At 35.4% G+C, this 27,079-nt stretch overlaps 1 protein-coding gene across 1 annotated transcript in view; it reads left to right on the top strand.

Moving 5' to 3' along the window:
• LOC140140964 (glutamate receptor ionotropic, kainate 2-like) overlaps positions 1 to 27,079 on the top strand; it is a 215,599-nt gene that overhangs the window by 168,330 nt on the left and 20,190 nt on the right. The window contains 2 exon segments of the mRNA XM_072162732.1: positions 12,161 to 12,415; positions 21,910 to 22,085. Coding sequence (XP_072018833.1) covers positions 12,161 to 12,415; positions 21,910 to 22,085 — 431 coding nt within the window.

Consider the following 27,079-nt stretch of genomic DNA (forward strand, 5'->3'; position numbering starts at 1 on the left):
TATGGATTTCAACTGGAATAGCCCAAATGCGGGACAATGGCAATATGGTTAGCTCTGTTTCAACAAGTCGTATCGACTTGACGAAACAAATACATACGAAATTCAATTAAATTCGCTCTGCTTTGGCTATTGAGCTCTTTACACACTTTCTATACAAATATTGCATCGTTTAGAATTACGCAACATTACAGAAAATCTTCTGTTTTTTGGTGCGTGTAAATATTGTATCAACAGCATAGCTTGACATATTGACGATACAATTACAAATTATATGATAATCATCTTTATGGAAATATTGACTTTCCCTACGTGGATAACAGGACATTGCCATATATTAATGCTCTGCGTGCTAGCCATGCGCTTCAATGGAAAAAGTTCAAGTTTTGAAATATTTTCTCAAAATATCAAGAGCTATCTTAAGAACTAATGAATCAATACTAGGCTTGTTTGTACTCATTTTATTGCATTTTTCATGCTGATTCCAAATATGGTCATGAAAATTTACATGTCTGAAATTTTTGAATTTTTAAATTTTTTTTAAAACTTGTCGTCTGCAGTCGACACCCGCGTGAAGAGAGTTAAAAGTCAACTATTGTATTGGTTTCATGTGAGAGAAATATTAGACACAGATTAACACGAAGACGTGATTTTGAAAGTTCGTATACCTTGACTGTGATACTTTACCGCGTGTAGCGTTATTGACCTGGCGGTTAACGAGCAACTGTATCGTTAATAAAAAGTTGGTCAAGTATTTCAGAGCAATGACTTCAACAATGACGAAATAACATTGAGTAGTGTTACAGAAGCTTATATGAATTACAAATTGATTTAATCTAGACACTATTTATGCTATTTAAAATAAATGTTCAGATGTAAAAGGTGATAAACGACATTTTCAAACTTTTAGAAATAAGTCTACCAACATAAGCTCATGGAGTAGTATTCTACTACTGATACTGGTGTTGATGAAGTAGCTATCTACTACTGATACTGGTGTTGATGAAGTAGCTATCTACTACTGATACTGGTATTGACGAAGTAGCTATCTACTGCTGATACTGGTATTGATGACGTAGCTATCTACTACTGATACTGGTACTAATGAAGTAGCTATCTACTGCTGATACTGGTATTGATAAAATAGCTATCTACTACTGATACTAGTATTGATGAAGTAGCTATCTACTGCTGATACTGGTGTTGATGAAGTAGCTATCTACTACTGATACTGGTGTTGATGAAGTAGCTATGTACTGATACTGGTATTGATGAAGTAACTATCTACTACTGATAATATTGTGTTGATGAACTACATATGTACTGATACTGGTATTGATGAAGTAACTATCTACTACTGATACCGGTATTGATGAAGTAGCTATCTACTACTGGTACTGGTGTTGATGAAGTAGCTATGTACTGATACTGGTATTGATGAAGTAGCTATCTACTACTGATACTGGTATTGATGAAGTAGCTATCTACTACTGATAATGGTATTGATGAAGTAGCTATCTACTACTGATACCGGTATTGATGAAGTAGCTATCTACTACTGATACTGGTATTGATGAAGTAGTTATCTACTACTGATACCGGTATTGATGAAGTAGCTATATCTAAATGTTTAAAAATATGATCTAAAATGTTCTTACTATTTTCTTATATTGTCAATATTTCAAATTGAGAAGAAATTAATATAGATCGGTTTTTGCATCTCATCTCTTAATAACTGTGACTTCTCTTGTCTATCAATGAGTTATCAAGATGGCGGATTTGCCATAGCGTTACGTATGATGCACAGTAATCTGCGCGTATAATATCTTTGCTGTCTAGGCTTCTCAGAACAAATGATTGAGGACGATAAGATATTCCATCTTTCCTAAGGATCGATGATTTAAGGGAAATTTAAATCATAGCCTTGATAATAATCCAACTTAAAACATTATTTGCCGAAAAATGCAGGTATGAGGGTTCTCCGATGATCTACAAAACACCCTTGTTTCTTTTTTATTTGAATTTCTGTAATTACAGAGAAGATGACAAATTAGGGGCGATCATTAAAGTCAATCGGCCAACGTATTGTTTGTCCTATATCTAAAGGGCAATTAGGTCATTTGGTCAAAAGTGACATTTATTTAAACCAACGGCTATTTGGTTCATTTAGCTTACAATGACCGTCAGAACCAACCCACCTCCCTATTTATGAATTCATCTCCGCTGTTTTATGTTGGTTCCCAGGGGATATGAGCCTGTAATTACCATAAAGGTCAATCGACATGATCCCACCTAAGGTGTTTTAACCAGCGATATGCTTGTTTTAAATACGTCTACCTACCGGCCAGTAATATCGTACATTATTATTCAACGTGGCATTTGTGCTCCCCAAAACAACTTTTTATCATATATTAACATGACTCACTTCCTATGCTTAATGCTCTGCATGCTAGCCATAAGCTTCAACATAAAAAGTCCAAATTTTAAAATATTTTCTTAAAATATCAAGAGTTATCTCAAAAACCACTGAACAAATACTAGGATTGTTTGTACTCATTTTAATGCATAATGTTGTGATTTTTTGTCATGCTGATTCCACATATGGTCATGAAAATTTACAATTATGAAATTTTTGAATTTTTTAAAAAATATTGAAACTTGTCGTCTGCAGTCGACACCCGCGTTTAATTTTTTCCTGTCAAAACTAAGTATAGAAATGAAAATATGAGTTGCTGATTTCTCCTGCTTTGTAATTTTAAGAAGGAGAGGAAGAAGAGGGTGGAGGAGTGGGAGTAGGAGGAGGAGGATTGAATTTCATCTGACTTTTAGCCGACCCAAAGGTGTCTTTGCAGAAAAAATGTCCAATGCAATAGTCAATTACTAGTATTCCCTTGCCAATACTGTAACACAGGGAACGTGTGTACGTGTGCACTGACTGCATGACCACGTACATTTAACACCATTTTACTTCTACTTAATTGATTTAAACTTAATATTAAATTTAAAATAAGTATTCAACTTCCAATTTAAATTACTTTAGTTAATAAAATACTGACGAGATATTCGCCATCGTAGTGTGCCGTCAAAATCGACGCTGTGGTTTACGCTATCTGTGTTCGGAACCACGATCAAAATGATCACAACACAAAGTCAATGGTTGCTAACAGGTGTACAAACTAAGCGTGAACCAGTAACTAAGATTACATATTACGACGCGACGGCGAATAACCCCATCTGATTGAGCTAATTATCCTTTAACATCATCTCCGCCTTTAGCAACTAAAATGTCACTGGTGTACAAAAATCAAAGTGGCATAATACATATTTCAAAATATTTCAAAACAGTGCCGACCGGAAATAGGGAAGACCAGACAATGAATATCTTGTTACATATCAATGCAAAGTCACTCATTGGGCTATTCCATTTAAAATCCACACTACCCAAATTCTTCCACAGGGTTAGTATGGATTTTAAATGGAATAGCCCATTATAAGTAATGAATATGTTGGCTCATGTCCGAATATCGGCATGCAGGCAAGGAATTAGCGATGCATTATGTACTGTAATGATTTACGGTTTGGATTTTAATATGTATGAACAAAATATAGAAGGCGGTTTTATTATATCCCTGCTATTACCACATGATATTTACCATGCAGAGTATGTTAAGGAGACATGCAGTTCAAGAAATACTACTTCCCGAGACACCTTCAAAGAGGCATTATAATGGCGTGCTCATCTATATGGGTGAAATAAGGCTCCGAAGGTGACTGCGCTGGTGCTCTACCAATGAATTACTTCTCTCTCTTTGAAAATCTGTTATTATGAAAAGATCCATATATTTAAAAATGTAAAAGATGATTAATGTTACAAGAGTATCCAATGTTGTATTTAAGAGGAGACTGGCTTTTCAATAAACATCAAAATTTATGTGTACCGATCATTTTGATACAGCCTGTATCTTAATGTTCCTAGGTGAGCAAGAATATAGTCACTAACACTAGATGAGCAATCAATTGGGCATGATACCAGGATGATGAGCCCTACATTATGATTTGCTACTACAAGGAATTGCCTATAGTTCCACGTAATTGGAGCTTGTGACGACTCCTCCATATAGTGTTGTTCTACAAACAGAGGCACACTTATACTCAGGTTACTAGAGTTTGCAACATTCACCTTCATCTTCACATTACATTATATTGTACATGTACGAATCTATTGAGACTATTCAATTAAGCTATCATGTGTTTTGAATTTATTCAAAATTATGTAATCAAATCCAGTATTTCCGGGGAATCTGTGGGGTCATTATGTGTCACATTTGTACTTGTACCGATACTGGTGTTGATGAAGTAGCTATATGTATGATACTTGTATTTATGAAGTAGCTATTTACTGATACTGGTATTGGTGAAATAGCTATCTTCTACAACACTGGTATTGATAAAGTAGCTATGTACTGATACTGGTATTGATGAGGTAGCTATCTACTACTGATACTGGTATTGATGAAATAGCTATCTACTACGGATACCGGTATTGATGAAGTAGCTATCTACTACTGATACTGGTGTTGTTGAAGTATCTACTACTGATACTGGCGTTAATGAAGTAGCTATCTACTGCTGATACTGGTGTTGATGAAGTAGCTATGTACTACTGATACTGGTGTTGATGAAGTAGCTAACTATACTGCTGATACGGGTGTTGATGAAATAGCTATCTAACTGGTGTTGATGAAGTAGCTATCTACTGCTGATACTGGTGTTGATGAAGTAGCTATCTAACTGGTGATACTGGTGATAATGGAGTAGTTATCTAACTGCTACGGGTATATCCAACTAATTGTTACTAATCTAAAAAACAGTTGAAATGTGTCTTTATATTTGTGTTGTTTTACTCAATTCAGTAGGAGACGATTCGGTGTATTTTGTTTTTGTTGTTGTTTACGTGTTGTTTTATTGTTTTCTGCAATTAACTCTTTTCATGCTCAATATTATTAGAACAGTAAGATAGTCAGTCGCAAATATGTTAACTCATATAGAGCACACGTGCCTGGCAGACGGGTTCTTTGACCTGTCGTAGGAAAATAGCAGTCCCAATCCTTTAACAGCGATGATTTTGGTTTGACTATAAGTTTACAGCAGACAGAGGTTTTGTGATTGGTTAACCTTTTGTTGAGGTATAAACAGTTTTATAGGAATGGGTATTCCGTGGGGTTAGTGCAACAACGTCGTTCCTGCATTATGTTAGTTAAGCATTTTATTAGCTGCTTTTAAGACTTATAAAAAGGCTTCAATTTTGTTATTATTCACCAATAACATTAGTAATAACTGCATGTCAGGAATGGTTTCTGTCTATTTTAAGTCGAAATATCGAGGTAGGCTAAACTGAAAGAAACCCCACTGGCTATTTTGTGGAATTCCATTGGGAATTTCGTAATACGACTTTATGTCGGAATCGCTCTGTTGACCTGCAAACATTAAAGATTTGGCTGATTCCATTTCAGGTGAAAGTTTGGACATATGTATAAACATTACAAAAGCAAAATATATCAGGTTTGAACAAAATTAACCAATTTCATATTATAAGATCGTAAATTTTGCCTTTAAAATGACTGCATTTACATAGATTTTCGTAATAAAATAATTACTCTGTTTTAACCAAAATTTTAGATACTGCATTCTTGCACTGACCGTCTATATGGGCCATCGTCTTCTGAATCTAGTGAATGAGGACATCGGATGGAATTATGAGCCAGACTCAACATAACGTGAAATCAGATGGGATTTTGGCCATTATGGTATAACCACAATACCATCGTCCTGCCACGCTGTGGGACTTTGTTAAGTTATAAAAACATAACTTCGTGGAATGGGATGAAATTTTGCTAATATTTCTCTACATGAAGTTATCAAAACAGCTATTCAGGTCTCAGAATGTCACATCTCGGGATGCGTTGCTGCTATCCTGACAATACATTACATAAACATTGTCCCACCGCTCCGTGCAAATGCAGTACTTTTTCATTAGAAGTTAAAAAAGAAAAACATTCCATATATCGGTTAAACTTGTAGTTTTATTCCGTGTCACGCGTGTGGCAGGCATGTAAGTCTTTCATTGCATTAAGGAATAGATGACCTACAAGAGGAATAGAGTGCACCGGGAACAGATATCAGAATGAACGTTGATCAATTCCGTTGTTTATAGTGCAATTTGCGTTAATTTGACTGATAAAACATTTTGTAGGTGCAAAAAAAAAAAAAAAGTAGAAAATTCGAAGTCATTGCCATTATAACATATTGAAAGGCATTCATAACCATTTCTGAAATTGATAGCTTTGCTTACATTGATAGATATTTAGACATTTTGTCATCTTGGAATGTTTACGATCAATGAATTTCTCACACTACACACGGTTAACATTGGTTTCCGTATGTTTTTACTATTGGTCATAGCAAAACATACAGACCAGACAAATATATATCCGTCTGACGTTCTTGCTTTGATTAAAGTAGCCACCGGCGAGACATACAAGAAAAGAAGTGGGAAAATTACTGGCGTGATATTGTGGCTAAAATAACACCATTGCCTGTCAATACTGATCGTAAATAGCACATATTAGCCGACAGCTAACTGGCAGTGAACCTGACTTCTTAGTGCAAACGCTAGCGATAGGCTATGCATCACTGGCCAATGAAATGAATCGTTGGGTTTTCATCATAATGATACGACCTTTGTAATTGGCTGATAAGCAAGCGATTGTCGCTAACTATTTTAAGACATCAAATGACATTGCGCAGAACGAATAGGCTATCACATTCATTGCCTCCAAATGTAAAAAACACGCATGGCCTGCGTATGACATACAATGCAAGTAATGTCATATTAATAGAATGTAGTATTTGTCTCCAAACTGAAAACGTGAAACCAAAACTTAATATACTAAACTGGCCTCAAAAAGAAACTTATAATTTTTCACAAGGTCATATCTTAAAATCCTCTCCATAAAAATGAACAAAAATTGCACACAGGATTACTTCAATACTCTACTCTAAACACTGGTCATTAACCAAACAGTTGTCCAACTGACACAACAGCAAAATGCACTGACATGGAACACCTTCCTGGACCACATTCACAGCCCAACAGATTTCTATTGCTGGGTTCCAATTATTCGCCTTCTTTCTGAGGCCAGTTTATTTATATTTGACGACTTTAAAAAGAGATGCCGAAAATGATTCAAAAAGACCATTCATCTTTTATTAATTGTATCATTGTATTTTTATTTTAATCTGTATGATCATAGATGGTGTTGTTTCTGAACAGCATTATGATAAACACACCAATTTAGGGTGTGCCACATTAACATTTCAATACGGTCCTTTTGAACATAATATTATAAACGCTGCCTACTTTCGGTTTTGTTTCAAGTGTATGGTTATCTTTTGTTGGTCGAAGCAACCAAAAAATTGATTTATTGTTGTTAATGAGTTATGTACGTTTTACAAAAGTGTTGTTGTTTCAGCCCTCTTTACAACATAACCCAAGAACCACATGACCTATAAAAGTATATCTGTGATATTTGAATTCTTCTACACGCTCGCTATAATGATCAATGCAATTTTTGCCAAAGCTCACTACCATTCGCAAGATGCTGTCAACTACCAAATCGCATCAATTTAAAATAGTTGCTAACCTTAATATAAGCTTTGGATTCCTATTTGTTGCTAACCTTGATTACGCACGAAGCCAGCGTTAAAGAGCGCACAGAAATTGTGTTTCATGTTCCAAATTACCTCGATACATACTCCTGGACTCAAATCACACTTAAACATTCGACAGGCACAATATTATTGTGAGAGGTTTGTCAAGTGGCTTAAGGCCCAAAAAGAGGCACGGGTGAACACAAACGGGACAGACAGGGATATCATTATTGTAAAGGTGTCAATTTATTTCCAACGGATATTCTTTATTATCTAACAGCATTTCTGATTGGTTGATAACTTGAAATGCTCATTTCAATTGCCAATTATGTCTAGGCTTTAAACTATTTATGGTCAAACTTGCATTTGCAGACGATCTTATTAATACCCTCCTTGATTGGTTCAAAATTGGCCACAATGTTCATTTTGACCAATCGGCAGGTAGTTCTCATGGGGATAAAGCTCCTTCTTATTGCACTTTTGTGCACATTTCTTTAAGTCCCCTTTTCAGACGTAGCCGTGTTTTGTTGATAAAAAGACTGCAAGCAAAATATAATCACAGCACTGCGGGCTTGCCAGGCAAAGCTTATTACTCCAATAAAGTGACGAATTCTATGTTTGACGTTTTATCTTGGACTTGAGATAATTGCTTTCTGGCGCATATGTGTGCTACAAGTGTGTGTATGATGTTTGTGTTGGGATGGGGTTGGGTATAATTATGTGGGGTAGGAGCATGTGAGTGTGTAATTTGGGTTTTTTAAACCCTCTTTACCCTTTTTTTGCCGTAAACAACACTGTTATATAGTTTTTGTGGTAGCCTAAGGAGAGCTTAGACAAACCAGTTTTTGTAGCGGAACATTAAGTAAGAACTTTATAGCTTAGTGTAGGATCTATAGTGTATCTTCAGCATTTAATTATTAATAAAGATTTTCTATCGATAAGATTAATACAAGGTACAAACAAGGAAACTATTACAAGATCTTGATCATTCAACATCAGAATGATGTTGGGAAGACGTCAGCAACATTAAGTATTGAAAACGAGCTTAAAGTCTAACAGTAAGCTTAAAATGTCACATGTGTCGACGGACGCACCTGGAAAAGTCATCCGATCTGGTTTAGTCTTCCAAATTATACTAAAACATCTAAGAAACATTTGGCGTGGCCGTCAGGCTGACCTGTTCACTTGCTTGCGATAAGTGATTGGTATTTTGTCCATTACATAGCTGCACGCTTTCATAGTATGATCGTACTCATTATCTATTAATTTGTCGCTCATCGCCGGCGACTGCAGTTTAAATTTAGCCTTCTCATTGCTTAAAAACTATGTTAAAGTTAAGGGTAGACGCGGTATTATTGGTTGAAGCAGCCAAACAAATTTTAATTATCTTTATCAATATATTTTTGAAAAATAACACTTCGATGTTTTGTAAAATTTCATTTTACAAATCATATACTTTGAAAACTTGCTTGATTTATTGTTGATAATGAGTTACGTACGTTTTACAAAAGTGTTGTTGTTTCAGCCCTCTTTACAACATAACTCAAGAACAACAGGACCTACAAAAGTATATCTGTGATACTTGAATTCTTCTACGCACTCAATATGAAATGATCAATGCGATATTTGCCCAAGCTCACTACCATTCGCAAGATGCTGTGAACTACCAAATCGCAACAGTTTTAAATAGTTAAGAGATACCACTGAAAAGTTAAAGTAGTCAAGGTCAATAACAGAAGTATGATGACCTCTTGTAATGTTATTGTTTGATATTGATAATTCAATCGCTAGCGATGGGCGAGTAAAATTGACCAAAGAGATGAGTTCTTGCTTGAACAAGAAACAATGATAGCGCTTATTGGTTAAAAATGAGACATACCTAAATTTATGTTATTCATCTGATGATCAAACTAATGTGTAATTGACATTATAAACGATTACCGTATGGTGGCGAGTGGACATTAATGGCCGAAGACACATGCATGGATTAAGGTTGTACAGTAGTAACATCTTTAATGCAGACACATAGATGGATTAAGGCTGTGGTGACATCTACAATGCAGACACATAGGTGGATTAAGGCATCGGTCACCTACCTTTGCACAGTATTTTTGTGGGACTTGAGAGCACATCAGACATATCGAATTGCATTCTGAATACGAAGAATGTCCTTCTGATATCAAATAATTTGGCTTTTTTTTTTAATTGGCGATATAATACACATTTTTATGGCAAATTATTAAAAATTGATGTTTTTTTTAAATATTTTTCATATTTAACAGTCCTCGAAGTAAAATTTATCAATCTATAAATGATATGTATTTAAAGTGTATGTAGCTGGGAGGAAAAGCTGACGATCATTTGAACATTATGACCTTTTGTATTGAAGATACACATTTTTTTAAACCAAAAACGACCTAATTTTTTAGACCTTTTTGGAATAAAATGTATATCTTTAATACGAAAAGTCAAATTTTTCAAATGATGATCGGCTTTTCCTCCCAGTTACATACACTTTAAGTACATATCATTAGATTGATAAATTTTATTTCGAGGACTTTTGACACTTAAAAATGTTTAAAATATCCATTTTTAATAATCTGCCATACAATTTGTATTATATATATCGCGAATTTAAAAAAAAAGAAGAACATTCTATTGTTCTTCTGATATTTATTCAAAATAAAAAACGGGTGCTAGATATTTTAGCTAGTTTTTAAGAATAAATAAAAAACAAATTGACCCAACAATTTTTTTGTTACGTTGAACGAAACAATTTGGGCCAAAAAAGAGCATTTTGACCCAAATTTGACCTCACAGATGAATTCATCAAGTCATTGCCATTCTAAAAATGTATACTTTCATATTCTTTAGGCCAATAATTTAGCAGCTATGAGGCCCAAACGTTCCATAATTCCAGGGTTGAGACCACCCTTAATGCGAACGCCGCCTCAAAGCGCCGAAAAGATATATAAAGTCTATAATAAGAAATATAATTGAAAGAGACACATAGAATCGTAGATAAATAGGTCAAGTAACCTGTGTTATTTGTTAGAATGGAATTTAAACCAATAAATGAAACGCTTGTTAATGCTAACACTTGTCTTTTCATTTTTGACGCAATTGTGATTAACTTTGCTATTTTATTTACATTTCATATTTGTCAATTCTTATATTAAAATAAATTGTGAATGAAATGGGAATGATTTAATCAACCCCCTGGACACTACTGGTCATCTAACAGCATTTCTGATTGGTTAATAACTTGCATGTGCAGATGATCTTATTAATACCTTCATGGATTGGTTCAAAATTGGACACAATATTCATTTTGGCCAATCGGAAGGTAGTTCGCATTGGGTTCTAATCTTTTAATGCTTTTCCATTATGATAGGATGACAAGCAAATTATCAATCACGTAAATAACGAGATCACGTAAATCACATTACGTAAATAACCATGATGCAAATACTTGTATTAGTCCTATAGGTCTTAATATGCCTATACTGTTTATGGAATTTGGTATCTGCTATGGAGCAGTAGCGATCGTGATAATGTCGAACACATCGATGGGTAGAAACATATCTAACCTTATTGCTGGCGGTCCATCTGCCCTGGGCTCTGATTGTCTTAATTATCGTCATTTTTTCACTAAACACCGCCTTAATAAGTTAATGCGGTTTCGTGTTGCGCTAAAAACGTACCGCGACAAATGTGTTAATCACGTTAATGGGAAGGGTGCCTCAAACATTTGCAAACCTTGGAACATTTACGAAACAAAGGATATTCTACAACCTACACGCTTGTTGTAATTAACACTAGGATCCACAACATGCTCATCTATCAGGGCACAATTCATTGAATGACCTTTGGAAATTTGGGTACAAAAACTCATACTTTGAAACTTGAGGTCAAATTTTGCACTATTATTGTTTAATTGAGGTTATTGAACTATGCCATTGGGATGAGGCCATTGTGGTCCATAATGTAAGCCCGTCGCGTCGTCCTCATCAGATATGTGTCAACGAAAGTGGACCATTTTGCCAATAAACTTAACTGGGATATCAAACCAGTATTTGGACCAAATACGTTGTAGTAATAGGAAACCTATTTCTTTATATCATATAGGCCTACGTTTATATGTTTTTTGCCGTTTCTAATTTCTCCTAAAATAAAAACGTGTTTTATACCTGTCATTGTACATCGTGGTGTTATCTACTGCTGCAGTTATTAATCCTATCATTTGGGCTTTTGGAATTTGCATTAGATAATTAAAAAAGTAATAATAAAAAGTATGCACTAATTCAAAGAATTTTATACAACTATGAAAAGTAGAAAGAGCAAAACCTAAATTATTAATTGTTGTAACTTATGATTTATGCCCCAAAGCACAAGTTTTTTCAAATACAATATTTAATGCGTGTTTCTATTTTTATGATCTTCTTTTTTACAGTTTGTGATCAACTAGAAAGCGGTGTGGCAGCTGTATTCGGTGCTCCGTCGCCAGATGGCGCTCTTTCAATACGAGCGGTATGCAACACTTTTGAAATTCCATACATAGCAACACAAGAAGATGGCAGACCTATAACAGACGAACTGACCACCATTAAATTGTATCCAAATTATGAATATATAAGCGAAGCTTTAAAGGATATAGTGATGGGTTATGGGTGGAAACACGTGACTATAATTTACGAAAATGAAGATGGTAAGTGACCCTCTTTAAAGCAATATTGTAACATTTCCATCAAAAATAGATTTTGTTATGTCCATATTAATTTGTTTTTATAATCAGATATGATGCCATTTTCATTTTGAGCCGATCAAATTAAGTAGAACAATCCACAGCGTATAATCCTTAAAGGGGCATTTCGTGATCCACAGCCTCATCCCCCCACTTTTCTCAAAAAAAGTTGAGATTTTTATATCACTGGAAACCTCCGGCTACATAATGTTTATGTACAAAATATTTCTTGCAGATTAATTCATTTAGCAAAGATATCGTGAAATTTGAATTTCGTTCTGGTGCACCAGAACGAAATTACAACGCATTGTCTATGGAGCAGTGTAGGCCTAATTCACATAATCATGCATAACTCCCGAACGCAAAATCGGAATCAACTGAAATTTTGGGAATAGGTTTTTTTTGTGGATATCTACTGAAAAATGACATAAATAGAGGATGCTAGGATCACGAAATACTCCTTTAATGCCTTTTTCATCCTACACAAACACTTATTTTATACACACACCCCAAACGACTTACGCTAATCGTAGATCCACCCTTTGCGCTCAGCCGCTCAAATGTTAACCCACCACCCTACCCGGGAAAAAGGCCGATCAACATTGACCATGGAAAGTGGGAGTGTACACTTTGTTGTTGAAGATCACCATATGAGCTCATATGTTTCTACAGTAAAATAATAGTCATTTTCTTTCATATTTAGCAGAATATCCGCATGTTTTGGGGATAGAATCCTTAGAATCTTACTTTTCACCATACTTGTGTGAATGTTAATAAAGATCATCGCCTTGTGTAACAGAATATTATGTAAATGTTAAGCAATGAACCAAAACAGCAAAATTCAAATTTAATTTCATTGCAAACTCTCTCTGTGTAGTCTGTCCCTCTAGTTCTATTATCTTATTATCTCCTTTTTACACATCATAATTTATCAACACAAGGTGACGTTTAAAAACATTATTATCATCTTCCTTTTAACTTCAGAAGAGAGGAACATATAATGAAGCTTTACTAGAAACAAATCAAATATAACCATTTGCCTAATGCACCGAACAATAGGAGAATCACAAAGTAGGTCAGGCTAAAAATACCACAAAACAAAGTATTTCAGCACCTTTGATTTAATCTATCAATAGCTAAGCATAGTTTTTTTCCATGCTTGTGAAATAATACTACTGGTAGCTTCAAATCTCACCCCATACACTGTTTGTGTGGCAATGTAATTTTCCCCTACCCCGGTGATCCTATTAGAATGACTAATTATGACATACATTTGCCCATTCAACGCGTTAAAATGTTGAGTGTTTAGTACTGCAGCTGCAATCACAAACATTTCAAAAGAAACTTACATTAAGCCTCTCATTTGATTGTGTTATGATAAAGATTACTTTCATTTAATAGAAGTAGAACTAACATTCAGTAAGAAAATCCATTTGCTTTTCTTTTAAAGTTCTGTAAAATAATCTGAAATCTTGTGGGTTGTTTCCCCGGTTGTTTCATGCGAAAGCAGTGGTATGTCGCTGAGCCATTGAGATTCCTACGCCACATGAATCAGTCGGTTCACAAATGACAAAGATAATAAGTTTAGTAAGTGTTTCAAGTCGTAATATCATTATCACAAACTCAGCGTGATATATTATAATGGCAAGGACTATGTTAGTGTTAGCCCCGCTGCATACTTTATTGTGGTCGTCGACTATTTGATGCAACATGTCTACGTTATTTTAATCTATTCCCAATATTCAATTTCCAGTGTTAAAAGTTAAAATGAATTGAAATAGATTAAATAGCGAATACTTGTTGAACGAATATTCTGCATCGAATAAAATGGGCTATTCCAGTTGAAATCCACACTACCCTTGTGGAAAATTTTGGAAATATCTTCCGCAGGGGGAGTATGTTTTTCAAATGTAATTGGTCAGAGTTAATCATTTTGAAACCCATACTCCCCTGTATTATGGCTTTACCTATATCTTCCACAACTGGAGTAAGTATTTCAAATGGAAGTTACCCAATTGTGTATTCTATTCCAAATTGATACTCCCTCTCTGGCAGACTTTAGCTAAATCTTCCACAGGGGTAGTGTGGAATTTAAATGGAATAGCCCAATAGGTTGTATGACCCTTTACTGTGGTAGGCAGAATGAGAAGTCATAATGCAAAGAAGAAAAATGTGACATATAAGTATGGAATCCCCGTGGTCGCGAAGAAGTTTGACATTGTTTTCATTCTCGTGCAGGCAGAGGAAACAGTCACCATTATATGATGCTATTTTACCGTCTATACAAACAGTAGATATTATTTTACGTGGTTATGACATTGTTGGTCAGCTAAATTCTTGGAAAAATGGTCAGTTATCCTATAGGGTAATGAATATGATGAAATTTACTGGTTGAGAGTGACTGAAAGCATACTCGCTGATTCAGGTGAAAGGGATTTAATTGTGTGTTTAGGAACGGTGCCACAGGCAACAACTTTGAAACAAAGCATACCAACAGTTGGATAAATGCAAAACCCGGCCATGCGATTCTTTGAGACACATGTTTTAAACTGGGCTCAAAAATAAACTTTCCCCAAGGTCATATCTTAAAATCCTGTCCATCAAAATGGACCAAAATTACACATATGATTACTTCGGTACTCTACTCTAAACACATATCAGTAACCAAGCAGTTACCCAACTGACACAAAAGCAAAATACACTGACATGGAACAGTTTCCTGGACCACATGTCACAGCCCATTTGATGTGTGTGTAAAGCAATTGTAACATCAATGTGGATTTTCCTGTATAAGGATTGCCTCACAAAAAACACTCGTACCCAACGAACATAAACGTAAACACACCCCGACATTTAAGCCAACACGGGCACATACGGCCCGTGCGCCCCAACACCCTGTCGCGTATGGCTTCATTAATCATTTGGGTTGATTTAAAACTCTATGTTGCCGAAATTTCCAGGCTGTGACATTGTGAAACAGCAAGCTGTTCCAACCCAGTGCATTTTTCAGTTGTGTCAGTAAGGTAACCGTTTGGATATTGACATGTCATTAGGAGTACAGTATTGAAGTAATCCTGTGTGTAATTTTGGTTCATTTTGATGGACAGATTTTCAAGATATGACCATGTGAAAATTTTCTTTTTGAGCCCAGTTTATGTTTTGGGGAACAATTTATTTGAATTAATACCAATGTCCACGTAATGCGTAAGGAGAAAAACAAATTACAAACTTCGTAATTTTGGAATTGTCTGATGATTCTGATGTCCCTTATACGACAACGTTTTTGTTCAACAAATTGCACACATACCAATTACCCCTAACGTACTTTTGTCATGTAGCTCGAAACTTATCAAATATGTACAAATTTCGCGATAGAGCTTCCAAGCACTGAAATTATATTGACACTCTTTCTTTAGTATCAACACTAATTACGGCAGCTTAGTTTGTCTCCTTCGTATACTCCCAGGGTATTCACTATAGAAGAAACGTTGAAAAAAAACCCATACATACTGGTAGCCTACATCGTTTCCAGGAAACCATCACAGCTGAACATTGCTTCAAGTATAGTTTGCTCATGTAATGGTGGCTTAAAACCCTCTCCACGCGAGTAACGATTGCAGACGACATGTTCAAATTTTTATTTAAAAATTCAAAAATTTTAGAATTTTACATTTAAATTACCATAATGGTATCAGCATGAAAAATGCAATAAAATGAGTACAAACAAGCGTAGTATTGGTTCAGTGGTCCTTGAGATAGCTTTTGAAAACTTTGACTTTCCATGTTGAAGCATATATGGGCAGCACACATTAAAAGAAACCATTAATAGACATTGTATAAAGCGTCGATTTCATTGATAAAAACATCACGTTTAAACGTGTCGGTAATTATGCATTTTACTCGTCTGCGTTTACAGTACAAATATACATGTATTCTTGACATTAAAGTGGGTAGCTCGTAGAATCTTAACGGATATTTTTCTTGTGCTTTATGAATTTTAATTAAATGATAACATATAAGTATGACTCCTAAAACACTACAAACAGAAATATAGTTTACATCTCCGTCAATGTCTCGTATAATTTGCTCAATTACTAAAATAAATCATATTTATCAATTTTTCCGTCTCATCCTATCTTGTGCTATATAATTACACTATGGACCACAATGGCCTCATCCCAATGCCATAGTTCAATAACCTCAATTAAACAATCATAGAGCAAAATTTGACCTCAAGTTGTGGGAGTATGAGTTTGTGTACCCAAATTTTCAAAGGTCATTCAATGAATGTGCAACTGTTTTGGGGTTAAAGAACTGTGCCCTAATAGATGAGAATATTATGGATCCTAGTGTTATCTCCTAAATAACATACACACACTGAATTTGATGCTGTCATAAATACATTTGCATGAGCCTGTTAGAAGATTTTATGTTGCTGTGGAACATGATTAATTTTGACAAGTTTATTAGTGTTAATTTTCGCAAATCTTAATCGACGGTAATTATATGAGCTATCATTTGATCTGCAATTCCACAAAACGGCTTCATTGTTGAATTTATCATCAATACCTGTTTAAACACAACCATTGCAAGCTTTTTTTGTGGGTGTAAATTTTCGCTGTGAAACATAACTATTTTGTCATAAACGCTTTTTTCAAAGTTTATTTGTGTTAATTTTCACAAAATCAATAATCGTCAAGTTTAATCATTTGCGCTACACAGGGGGAGAAGAATCACGCTTCGCCTACTAGCACAATTAAACATGTAATTATAAATGGAAACAAAACATGTATAGGCAGATAAACCAGAGAAAAAACTCCAAACATTCCTACCTGTGCGGGGACTTGAACCTCAGACCAGTTATTTTTCTTATAGCTATATAAATTGCCTTAATCAGTGGCGTAGATTTCTTTTTAATATTGGAGTAATGGGTTGAAAGACATTTCTTGAAGTCTAGTCAATACAGCACGTTTTGGCCACATAATAAGTTTATGGTACAAATGTGCGCGAATCGTGCGAAACATGTTGCCATCTTGAAGCTTAAATTGTGAAATATGGTGCAAAAGTGGAACAAATTCGCGCGAAGAGTGCCAAAATTTGAACTTTTTAGCCGGTTTTTTTTTGGCTAAAATTTTCAAAAAATGTGGTTAATTTGGTCAGAAACCCACAAACAGGCGTCAGCATTGGGAGGATTAATTTGGTCAGAAACCTACATAGGCGTTCTGTCAATACTTGTTCATACATAACCATTGCACGGGGTTTGATTCTGGTCAGGCAGTTAGATGAATTTATATCGCTGTGGAACATGATTAGTTTTGACAAACTTTCATTTTCTTGTTGAACGAATATTCTACATTTAATACACTAGGTTGTATGACCCTTTACTGTGGTAGGCAGAATCAGAAGTATAATGCAAAGAAAAAAATGTGATATAAGAGTAAGGAATCCCTGTGGTCGCGAAGTAGTTTGACATTGTTTTCATTCTCATGCAGGCAGAGGAAGCAGTCACCATTATGTGAGGCTATTTAACCGTCTATACAAACAGTAGATATTATTTTACGTGATTATTACATTGTTGGTTGGTCAGCTGAATTCTTAGAAAATGGTCAGTTATCCTAAAGGGTAATGAACATGATGAAATTTAATGGTTGAGAGTGACTGATAGTGATTCAGGTGAAAGGGATTTAATTGTATGTCTTGGAACGGTGTCACAGGTAACAACCTTGAAACAAAACATACCACTGGATTTTAATGCAAAACCCGGCCATACGATTCTTTGAAACACATGTTGTAAACTGGGCTCAAAAACAAACTTATAATTTGTCACAAGGTCATATCTTAAAATCCTGTCCATGAACCAACATTACACACATGATTACTTCAGTACTCTACTCTAAACATGCTAAACACTAAAACACATGTCAGTAACCAAGCAGTTACCCAACTGACACAACAGCAAAATGTACTGACATGGGGCAGCTTCCTGGACCATAATTATGTCACAGCCCATTTGATGAGTGTGTAAAGCAATTGTAACATCAATGTGGACTTTCCTGTATCAGGATTGCCTGACAAAAACACTCGTACCCAACGAACATAAACATACCTCGACATAAGCGAACAGGGGCACATAAGGCCCCGTGTGCACCAACACCCTGTCGCGAATACCTTCAGTTGTTTTGACCTCTTCACGTGCCTTAAACTATGTTGCCGAAATTTCCAGGCTGTGACATTGTGACACAGCAAGCTGTTCCAACCCAGTGCATTTTTCAGTTGTGTCAGTAAGATAAACGTTTGGATATTGACATGTCATTAGGAGTAGAGTATTGAAGTAATCCTGTGTGTAATTTTGGTTCATTTTGATGGACAGATTGTCAAGATTTGACCATGTGAAAAATGATAAGTTTCTTTTTAAGCCCAGTTTATGTTTAGGGGAACAATTTATTTGAATTATTAACAATGTCCACGTAATGCGTAGCAAGAAAAAGAAATTACAAACTTCGTAACTTTGGAATTGTCTGATAATCCTGATGTCCCTTATACGACAACGTTTTTGTTCTACAAATAACACACATACCAATTACCCTAACGTACTTTTGTCATGTAGCTCGAAACTTATCAAATATGTACAAATTTCGCGATAGAGCTTCCAAGCACTGAAATTATATTGACACTCTTTCCTTAGTATCAACACTAATTACGGCAGCTTAGTTTGTCTCCTTCGTATACTCCCAGGGTATTCACTTTAGAAGAAACATTGAAAACAACATACATACTGGTACATCGTTTCCAGGAAACCATCACAGCTAAACATTGCTTCAAGTATAGTTTGTTCATGTAATGGTGGCTTAAAACCCTCTCCACGCGAGTAACGATTGCAGACGACAAGTTTCAAAATTTCTTTAAAAATTCAAATATTTTAGAATTTTACATTTTAATGACCATATTTGGAATCAGCATGAAAAATGCAATAAAACGAGTACAAACAAGCCCAGATTTGGTTCAGTGGTTCTTGAGAAAGCTCTTGATATTTTGAGAAAATATATCAAAACTTTGACTTATCATGTCGAAGCATTATGGGCAGCACACGTTGAAAGAAACCATTAATAGACATTGTATAAAGCGTCGATTTCATTGATAAAAACATCACGTTTAAACGTGTCGGTAATTATGCATTTTACTCGTCTGCGTTTACAGTACAAATATACATGTATTCTTGACATTAAAGTGGGTAGCTCGTAGAATTTTAACGGATATTTTTCTTGTGCTTTATGAATTTTAATTAAATGATAACATAAGTATGACTCCTAAAACACTACAAACAGAAATATAGTTTACACTTATCACTTCATCTCCGTTAATGTCTCGTATAATGTGCTCAATTACTAAAAGAAATCATATTTATCAATTTTGCAGTCTCATCCTATCTTGTGCTATATAATTACACTATCGACCACAATAGCCTCATCCCAATGCCATAGTTCAATAACCTCAATTAAACAATCATAGAGCAAAATTTGACCTCAAGTTGCAGAGTATGAGTTTGTGTACCCAAAGTTTCAAAGGTCATTCAATGAATGTGCAACTGTTTTGGGGTTAAAGAACTGTGCCCTAATAGATGAGAATATTGTGGATCCTAGTGTTATCTCCTAAATAACATACACATACTGAATTTGATGCTGTCATAAATACATTCGCATGAGCCTGTTAGAAGTTTTTATGTCGCTGTGGAACATGATTAATTTTGACAAGTTTATTAGTGTTAATTTTTGCCAATCTTAATCGAAGGTATTCATAATGAGCTATCATTTGATCTGCAATTCCACAGAACGGCTTCATTGTTGAATTTATCATCAATACTTGTTTAAACACAACCATTGCATTCGTGTCAGGCTTTTTGTGTGTGTAAATTTCGCGGTGAAACATGATTATTTTTTCACAAACACTTTTTCAAAGTTTAATTCGAGTTAATTTTCACAAAATTATTAATCGTCAAGTTTAATCATTTGAGCTTCACAGGGTTAGAAGAATCACGCATCGCCTACTAGCACAATTTAACATGAAATTATAAATGGAAACATAACATGCATAGGCAGATAAACCAGAGAAATAACCTACCTGCCTGTGCGGGGACTTGAACCCCAGACCATTTGAGTTATTTTTTGCTAAAGCTATATATATAGATTGCCTTAATCATTGGCGCAGATTTCTTTTTGACATTGGTCATGTTGGTGTAATTGTGTTGGAAGACATTCTTGAAGTCTATGAATGCAGCACGCCTTAGCAAAAGAATAAGTTTATGGTACAAATGTGCGCGAAGCGTGCGAAACATGTTGCCATCTGGGAGATTACATTGTGATATATGGTGCAAAAGTGGAACAAATTCGCGCGAACACCGCCAAAATTTGCACTTTTTTGGCTGAAATTGCCATAAAAATGCGATTACTTTGGTCAGAAAGTCACATACACATACAGGCGTTCTATCAATACCTGTTCATGCAAAACCATTGCATAGGCATTATGACTCTGGTCAGGCAGTTAGATGAATTTACATCGCTGTGGAACATGATTTCATTTGGGTTAATTTTCACAAATTTTAGTTGAAGGTATATTATTACCTCCCTCCCGCCCTCCCTGCACAAAACGCTTTCATAAACTGAATCACAAATACCTTTATATTTATATTCTGCTGTCAGACTGTTAACAGATTTTATATCGCTGTGTATCATTACTAGTTTTGACAAAATCTTTGCACACTTCTTCAGTAGTTTTCGCAACAATTATTTTGTCAATTTTAATCATTTGTTACTTTCTTTGCTAGTCCCTTCCACCAAACGCCTTTATACTGTAATCAATAATAGCATCAAATATATATGAAGAGCTTTGTTTCAAAACCCCTTACATCCACTTGCCCAATTTTGAGAACACATAAAAAAATCATCAAAATAATCACTGATATAAGGTGTTTTTTCAACAAAAGCAGTTTTTTGCAGGATGCTCATCCTACCCAAGCATCCCGCCAAAAACTGCTTTTGTTGCAAACCCTCTTATATCAGTGATTTTTTTGATGATTTTTTGATGTGTTCTCAAAATGGGCAAGTGGATGTAAGGGTTTTGAAACAAAGCTCTTCATATGTTCGCAACCATTACATTCAAGACTGTTCGACGACTTTATATCATTGTGACGTAAAACCAGATAAGTTTTGATAAAAACTTCCCAAAATTCTCCAGTGTTAATTTTCACAAATCTTAGCCAAGTTCAATCATGTGTTCATGTATACTATTCTTTGCTATATACCGTCCACAAAACGACTTCAGAACTTAATTTAATAATATCATCAATTAATACCCGCACCTTTACATGCTAAATCAGGCTGTTAGATGACTTTGAATCACTGTGAAACATGATTAGCTTTGACAAAAACTTTTCCAACTTTTTGTGTTTAATTTTTCTTCAGGTTTAAATAGACTACAAGGTGTTTTACAAGCTTCACGGCGTAACATGCTGGATATCTCAGTGTATCGCATTCCAGGAGAGAACATGCAGACGCTACTGAAAGAGATTAAATCATCTGGGGCCAATCATATCATCGTAGACTGCGGGCGAGACACGCTACCGCTGATTTTGGAGCAGGTGTGTACCATTCCTTACATTGGCGTATTTCAATGATTTGTAATGTTTGGTGTCTTTTGCACAATGTTATAGACACATGGTTTATACTCATGTACTTATTTTGTGTAATGGGTGGGGTTGTGACTATTACATGCGGATGAATCCAAGGTCATATAAATCGTTGCAAAAAATGAGAGCGATATTACATTTTGTGAAGTGCAAAATAGTTGTTGTCGCTGGCCGCGCTCTGCGACTCGCATGAGGCACTTTGCAGGTATATGCATCTGGACGATTTATAGTCAACTGTGGTTGGAGACAGGCGATTGTTGGACCCACTTTTATTTTACAAATGCACAAAATGGTACACATACACAAATCTATAGGCGATGCATAGCAGTTCAACCGTTGTAGCTAAGTAGGTGAACCCTTCATGCTCGCCCAACTCAAGCACTGATCTTTAACTCTACTTAACCCTAGCACAATAAATGCTAATCCTATAAGCCTTACATTAAAACAACAGTCAACCCTTATCATAAAATAGGGGCCTAATGATTGAACTTGGTGTAATTGGCGTCAATATTAATGGAGGCCCTTTTAAGTGCATGAACAAAAACATGATTCTATGCCCTTTACAAACAAGAAAATAATTTACAACAAACTTACAGTATAATAGCCTACCCTAGATCTTAAATCTACAACGATACACTAATGCGATATATTTTCTGATAACGGAATAATTATGACCATTAGCAATAGCTTTGCTTAGTACGAAGTCTTTTGACCAATCGCAATCTCTTTACTTAGTGCGGTGTCTTTCGACCAATCACAATATGTTTGCTTAGTACGAAGTCTTTTGACCAATTGCAATATCTTTGCTTAGTACGAAGTCTTTTGACCAATCACAATCTGTTTGCTTTTAGTACCATGTCTTTTGACCAATCTCTTTGCTTAGTACGATGTCTTTTGACCAATCACAATCTGTTTGCTTTTAGTACCATGTCTTTTGACCAATCTCTTTGCTTAGTACGATGTCTTTTGACCAATCACAATCTGTTTGCTTTTAGTACCATGTCTTTTGACCAATCTCTTTGCTTAGTACGATGTCTTTTGACCAATCACAATCTGTTTGCTTTTAGTACCATGTCTTTTGACCAATCTCTTTGCTTAGTACGATGTCTTTTGACCAATCACAATCTGTTTGCTTTTAGTACCATGTCTTTTGACCAATCTCTTTGCTTAGTACGATATCTTTTAACCAATCACAATCTGTTTGCTTTTAGTACCATGTCTTTTGACCAATCTCTTTGCTTAGTACGATGTCTTTTGACCAATCACAATCTGTTTGCTTTTAGTACCATGTCTTTTGACCAATCTCTTTGCTTAGTACGAAGTCTTTTGACCAATCACAATCTGTTTGCTTTTAGTACCATGTCTTTTGACCAATCTCTTTGCTTAGTACGATGTCTTTTGACCAATCACAATCTGTTTGCTTTTAGTACCATGTCTTTTGACCAATCTCTTTGCTTAGTACGATGTCTTTTGACCAATCACAATCTGTTTGCTTTTAGTGCGATATCTTTCGACCAATCGCAATCTCTTTGTTTAGTATGATGTCTTTTGGTAGCTATTTGTTGTGGCGCTGGGCATTTTTATGTCTATAAGTATATAAATCAGAAATAGCGCGAGGCAAACTCTCGAACGATGATGATATAATGTGAAATCAATACCACTGATAATTATTATCAGAAATGTAATCTAACTTAAAATAATTGAATTACTAATGTCACAGACACTTTGATGTCTCTATTTCTTATATGGCTAACATAAAAGTATATGAAGCACACATTTGATTTCATGAAACGTTCCTGTAAGGTGTTAACAGTAGGTTTATTTTTCTTTCATTTAATGGGACCTGAGACTACATGATAGCCCCCATCTAATCTCAGATGGGGGCTATCAGTTACAACGACCTATATTCTCATGATTATTTCAATATTTGAAAAACCCTCTTTGTAGAGAGAAAGGGAAGAAAGAAAGAAAGAAAGAAAGAAAGAAAGAAAGAAAGAAAAAGAAAGAAAGAAAGAAAGAAAGAAAGAAAGAAAGAAAGAAAGAAAGAAAGAAAGAAAGAAAGAAAGAAAGAAAGAAAGGAAGAAAGGAAGGAAAGAAGGAAGGAAGGAAAGAAAGAAAGAAAGAAAGAAGGAAAGAAGGAAGGAAAGAAGAAAGAAAGAAAGAAAGAAAGAAAGAAAGAAAGAAAGAAAGAAAGAAAGAAAGAAAGAAAGAAAGAAAGAAAAAGAAAGAAAGAAATCCACATTATTTTGCATTATAAATTGGCCTCAAAAAGGCGAATAATTGGAACACAACAAAAGAAATCTGTTGGGATGTGAATTTTGGTCCAGGAAGGTGTTCCATATCAGTGCATTTTGCTGTTGTGTCAGTTGGACAACTGCTTGGTTACTGACATGTGTTTAGAGTAGAGTATTGAAGTAATCCTGTGTGCAATTTTTGTTCATTTTTATGGAGAGGATTTTAAGATATGACCTTGTGAAAAATTATAAGTTTCTTTTTGAGGCCAGTTTAGTTCTGCACATTCAAACTTCGAATTTATCAAAACAGTATTCCTATATGATCAGTGGCGTACCGTGGCCGCCCCAACCCCGGGGGGCTGAAGAAGAAACAATTTTGCCGCCCCTTCCTTAACATCCCGAAAAGGTTGACCCAATTTTTTTCACGGTCGTTTGAAAAAGTGAAGAGCAAAAAAAAATTTAAAAAAAGGATTTCAGGCGCTAGCGCCCTAAAAGCAACATTTTTTCAACATTTTATATGCTTTTTCAATTATTTGCGCCCTTTTTTATTGGCTAATTCCTTTTGCCGCCCCTTCGTTTTTGCCGCCCCTGTTTTTGCCGCCCCTTCTTCTTCCGCCGCCCCTTCATTTTTGCCGCCCCCTGCTTTTACCCCGGGGGGCTGGCGCCCCCAAAGCCCCCCCCAAATACGCGCATGATGATCATAGATGTGATTTGATCTCAGTCGCACACCCGTTGACTTGAGTATGTTGAAACTTTCGTCTACAACTTGTACAGCACTAATTAATGCTGACAATTTGAGTGTCTGTATATGAATGAGGTAAGGATGATGACATGTAGATAGTTTGTATGCAGGGATGCCGGGATGGCAGGGAAAGTGGCCTCTATGCAGTTTGACGGCCATGGCTATGACCTGGTTTGGTAATGTCATGCTATGTGTTGTCAGCATGGTCACGTTGATGAGGCCTCCTCGTTCATTTAAAGAAGTTGTGTAACTAAAAGAAATCAAATAAAATGCAGATTTGAAGCAATGGTTAGGCCTATAGAATAGTAAAAGTTAATAACACTTTGCTATCTATGAAAATAACAACTATAGTTGCTGTCCCATATCGCAACACTAAAAACAGATAATCAAATAACGGATATCAATGTTGGACCTTTATTTCTCAAAATGAACTTCACGTACCTTTAAACCTTCAAAAACATATAGAAACAGTCGTGTACTTTCATCTACTCGTCGTCTGTGGTATGCTTTATATCATAAAAATACACTAAGCCAAAAAAGAAACTTGTGAACAAGGTCCTTGCACATTCCCAAAGAGTAAGTGGAATAGTGTGGAACAAGACCTGTTTCTTAAAGAAAGTGCGTCAAAGCAGAAAGCAGCACCATTTTGTAAATTATCATCTGTTCAACGATTCTCACAGATTTCTTGTGCTGGATGCCAATTACTGGGCTGTGAATGTGATCCAGGAAGCTGATCCATGTCAGTGCATTTTATATAAATTAGTTGGACAACTGCTTGGTTACTGAAATGTGGTTAGAGTAGAATATTGAGGCAATCCTGTGTGTAATTTTGGTTAATTTTGATGGACAGGATTTTAAGACATGACCTTGTGAAAAATTATAAGTTTCCTTTTTGGCTTTCTTAGTGTAGAATGATCCAAACCCATTGTTCCAACAGCAATTTTAGCCCAGAACTATATAATTTTGTACTAGATTGCAAACTATTCTAGAATTTTGAGATTGGGCCTACCGTTTGCTACCACTGTCCGAAACAGGGGACAGAGTTGCGCAGAGTAGTGCGGAGATAATAAGCTCCTAAATTGATGTTAACATAGGCCTACACAAAAAATGTAAACCAGTTGCTCCGAATGAAGACATTTTAAAGAATCCTGATCAAAATCTTGTTCATATTGCACAGGCATGCGTTAACTCATAAGGCCTAAAAAAGGTTTGTTTGCCTTTCAAGGCATAGGCCTAAAACAAAGATGGTAGACGATCGAATTATTTAGACGTGTCACACAGTGGTCAAGGTTTATTATTTTCTAGATTGCGAAATTATCTGCACATTAAATGTGCACTTTCATGTTTTAAACAATTGTAAAGTGTTCATCTGATACGGAGGATGAACCATAAATGAAGGCTAACGGTATTTTTGTCACTTATTTGATTTATTTAAATTCATCATCTCACAAATACGTTTATTAAAATCAAAAAATCTGTAGGGAATTTCTGGATTTTTTGGGTCGGTCGGGAAAGGGCAAACCACCCTTTTGGCCTAACAACGCAAACACTGACTAATGTAGTTCACATTCTGCTCATACGTGACTCGTGTTAATAATTAATGCTTATCATGTTTACCACGTATAGACGTGCTTAACATTTCTCACATTAATGTCGGAACATACTAGGACACATTTATATTTTATCAGAATTCCCATTAACCCACTGTGGACGACTGCCTTTATTACAGCCTTTCTGATTGGTTAAATTACGCGATTTACTCATCTGATTGACCAATTAATATGCAGTTTATAAATATTTAAGCTCAATCCTATTCAGCCCTACCACCATTCTAACCATGTTGCTGATTGGCTAAATAAATCATAATAGTCATCCTGTAACCAATCAGCGTGTAGTACTCATATGGTTAATATGAGAGGAAAGTACAGAAAGCAAGTGAACATCAGCTTTAAAGTTGCATTATCGTAAGT

This window comes from Amphiura filiformis, chromosome 19 (genome assembly GCF_039555335.1).
Source record: "Amphiura filiformis chromosome 19, Afil_fr2py, whole genome shotgun sequence".
In the NCBI taxonomy this organism is placed as follows: domain Eukaryota; kingdom Metazoa; phylum Echinodermata; class Ophiuroidea; order Amphilepidida; family Amphiuridae; genus Amphiura; species Amphiura filiformis.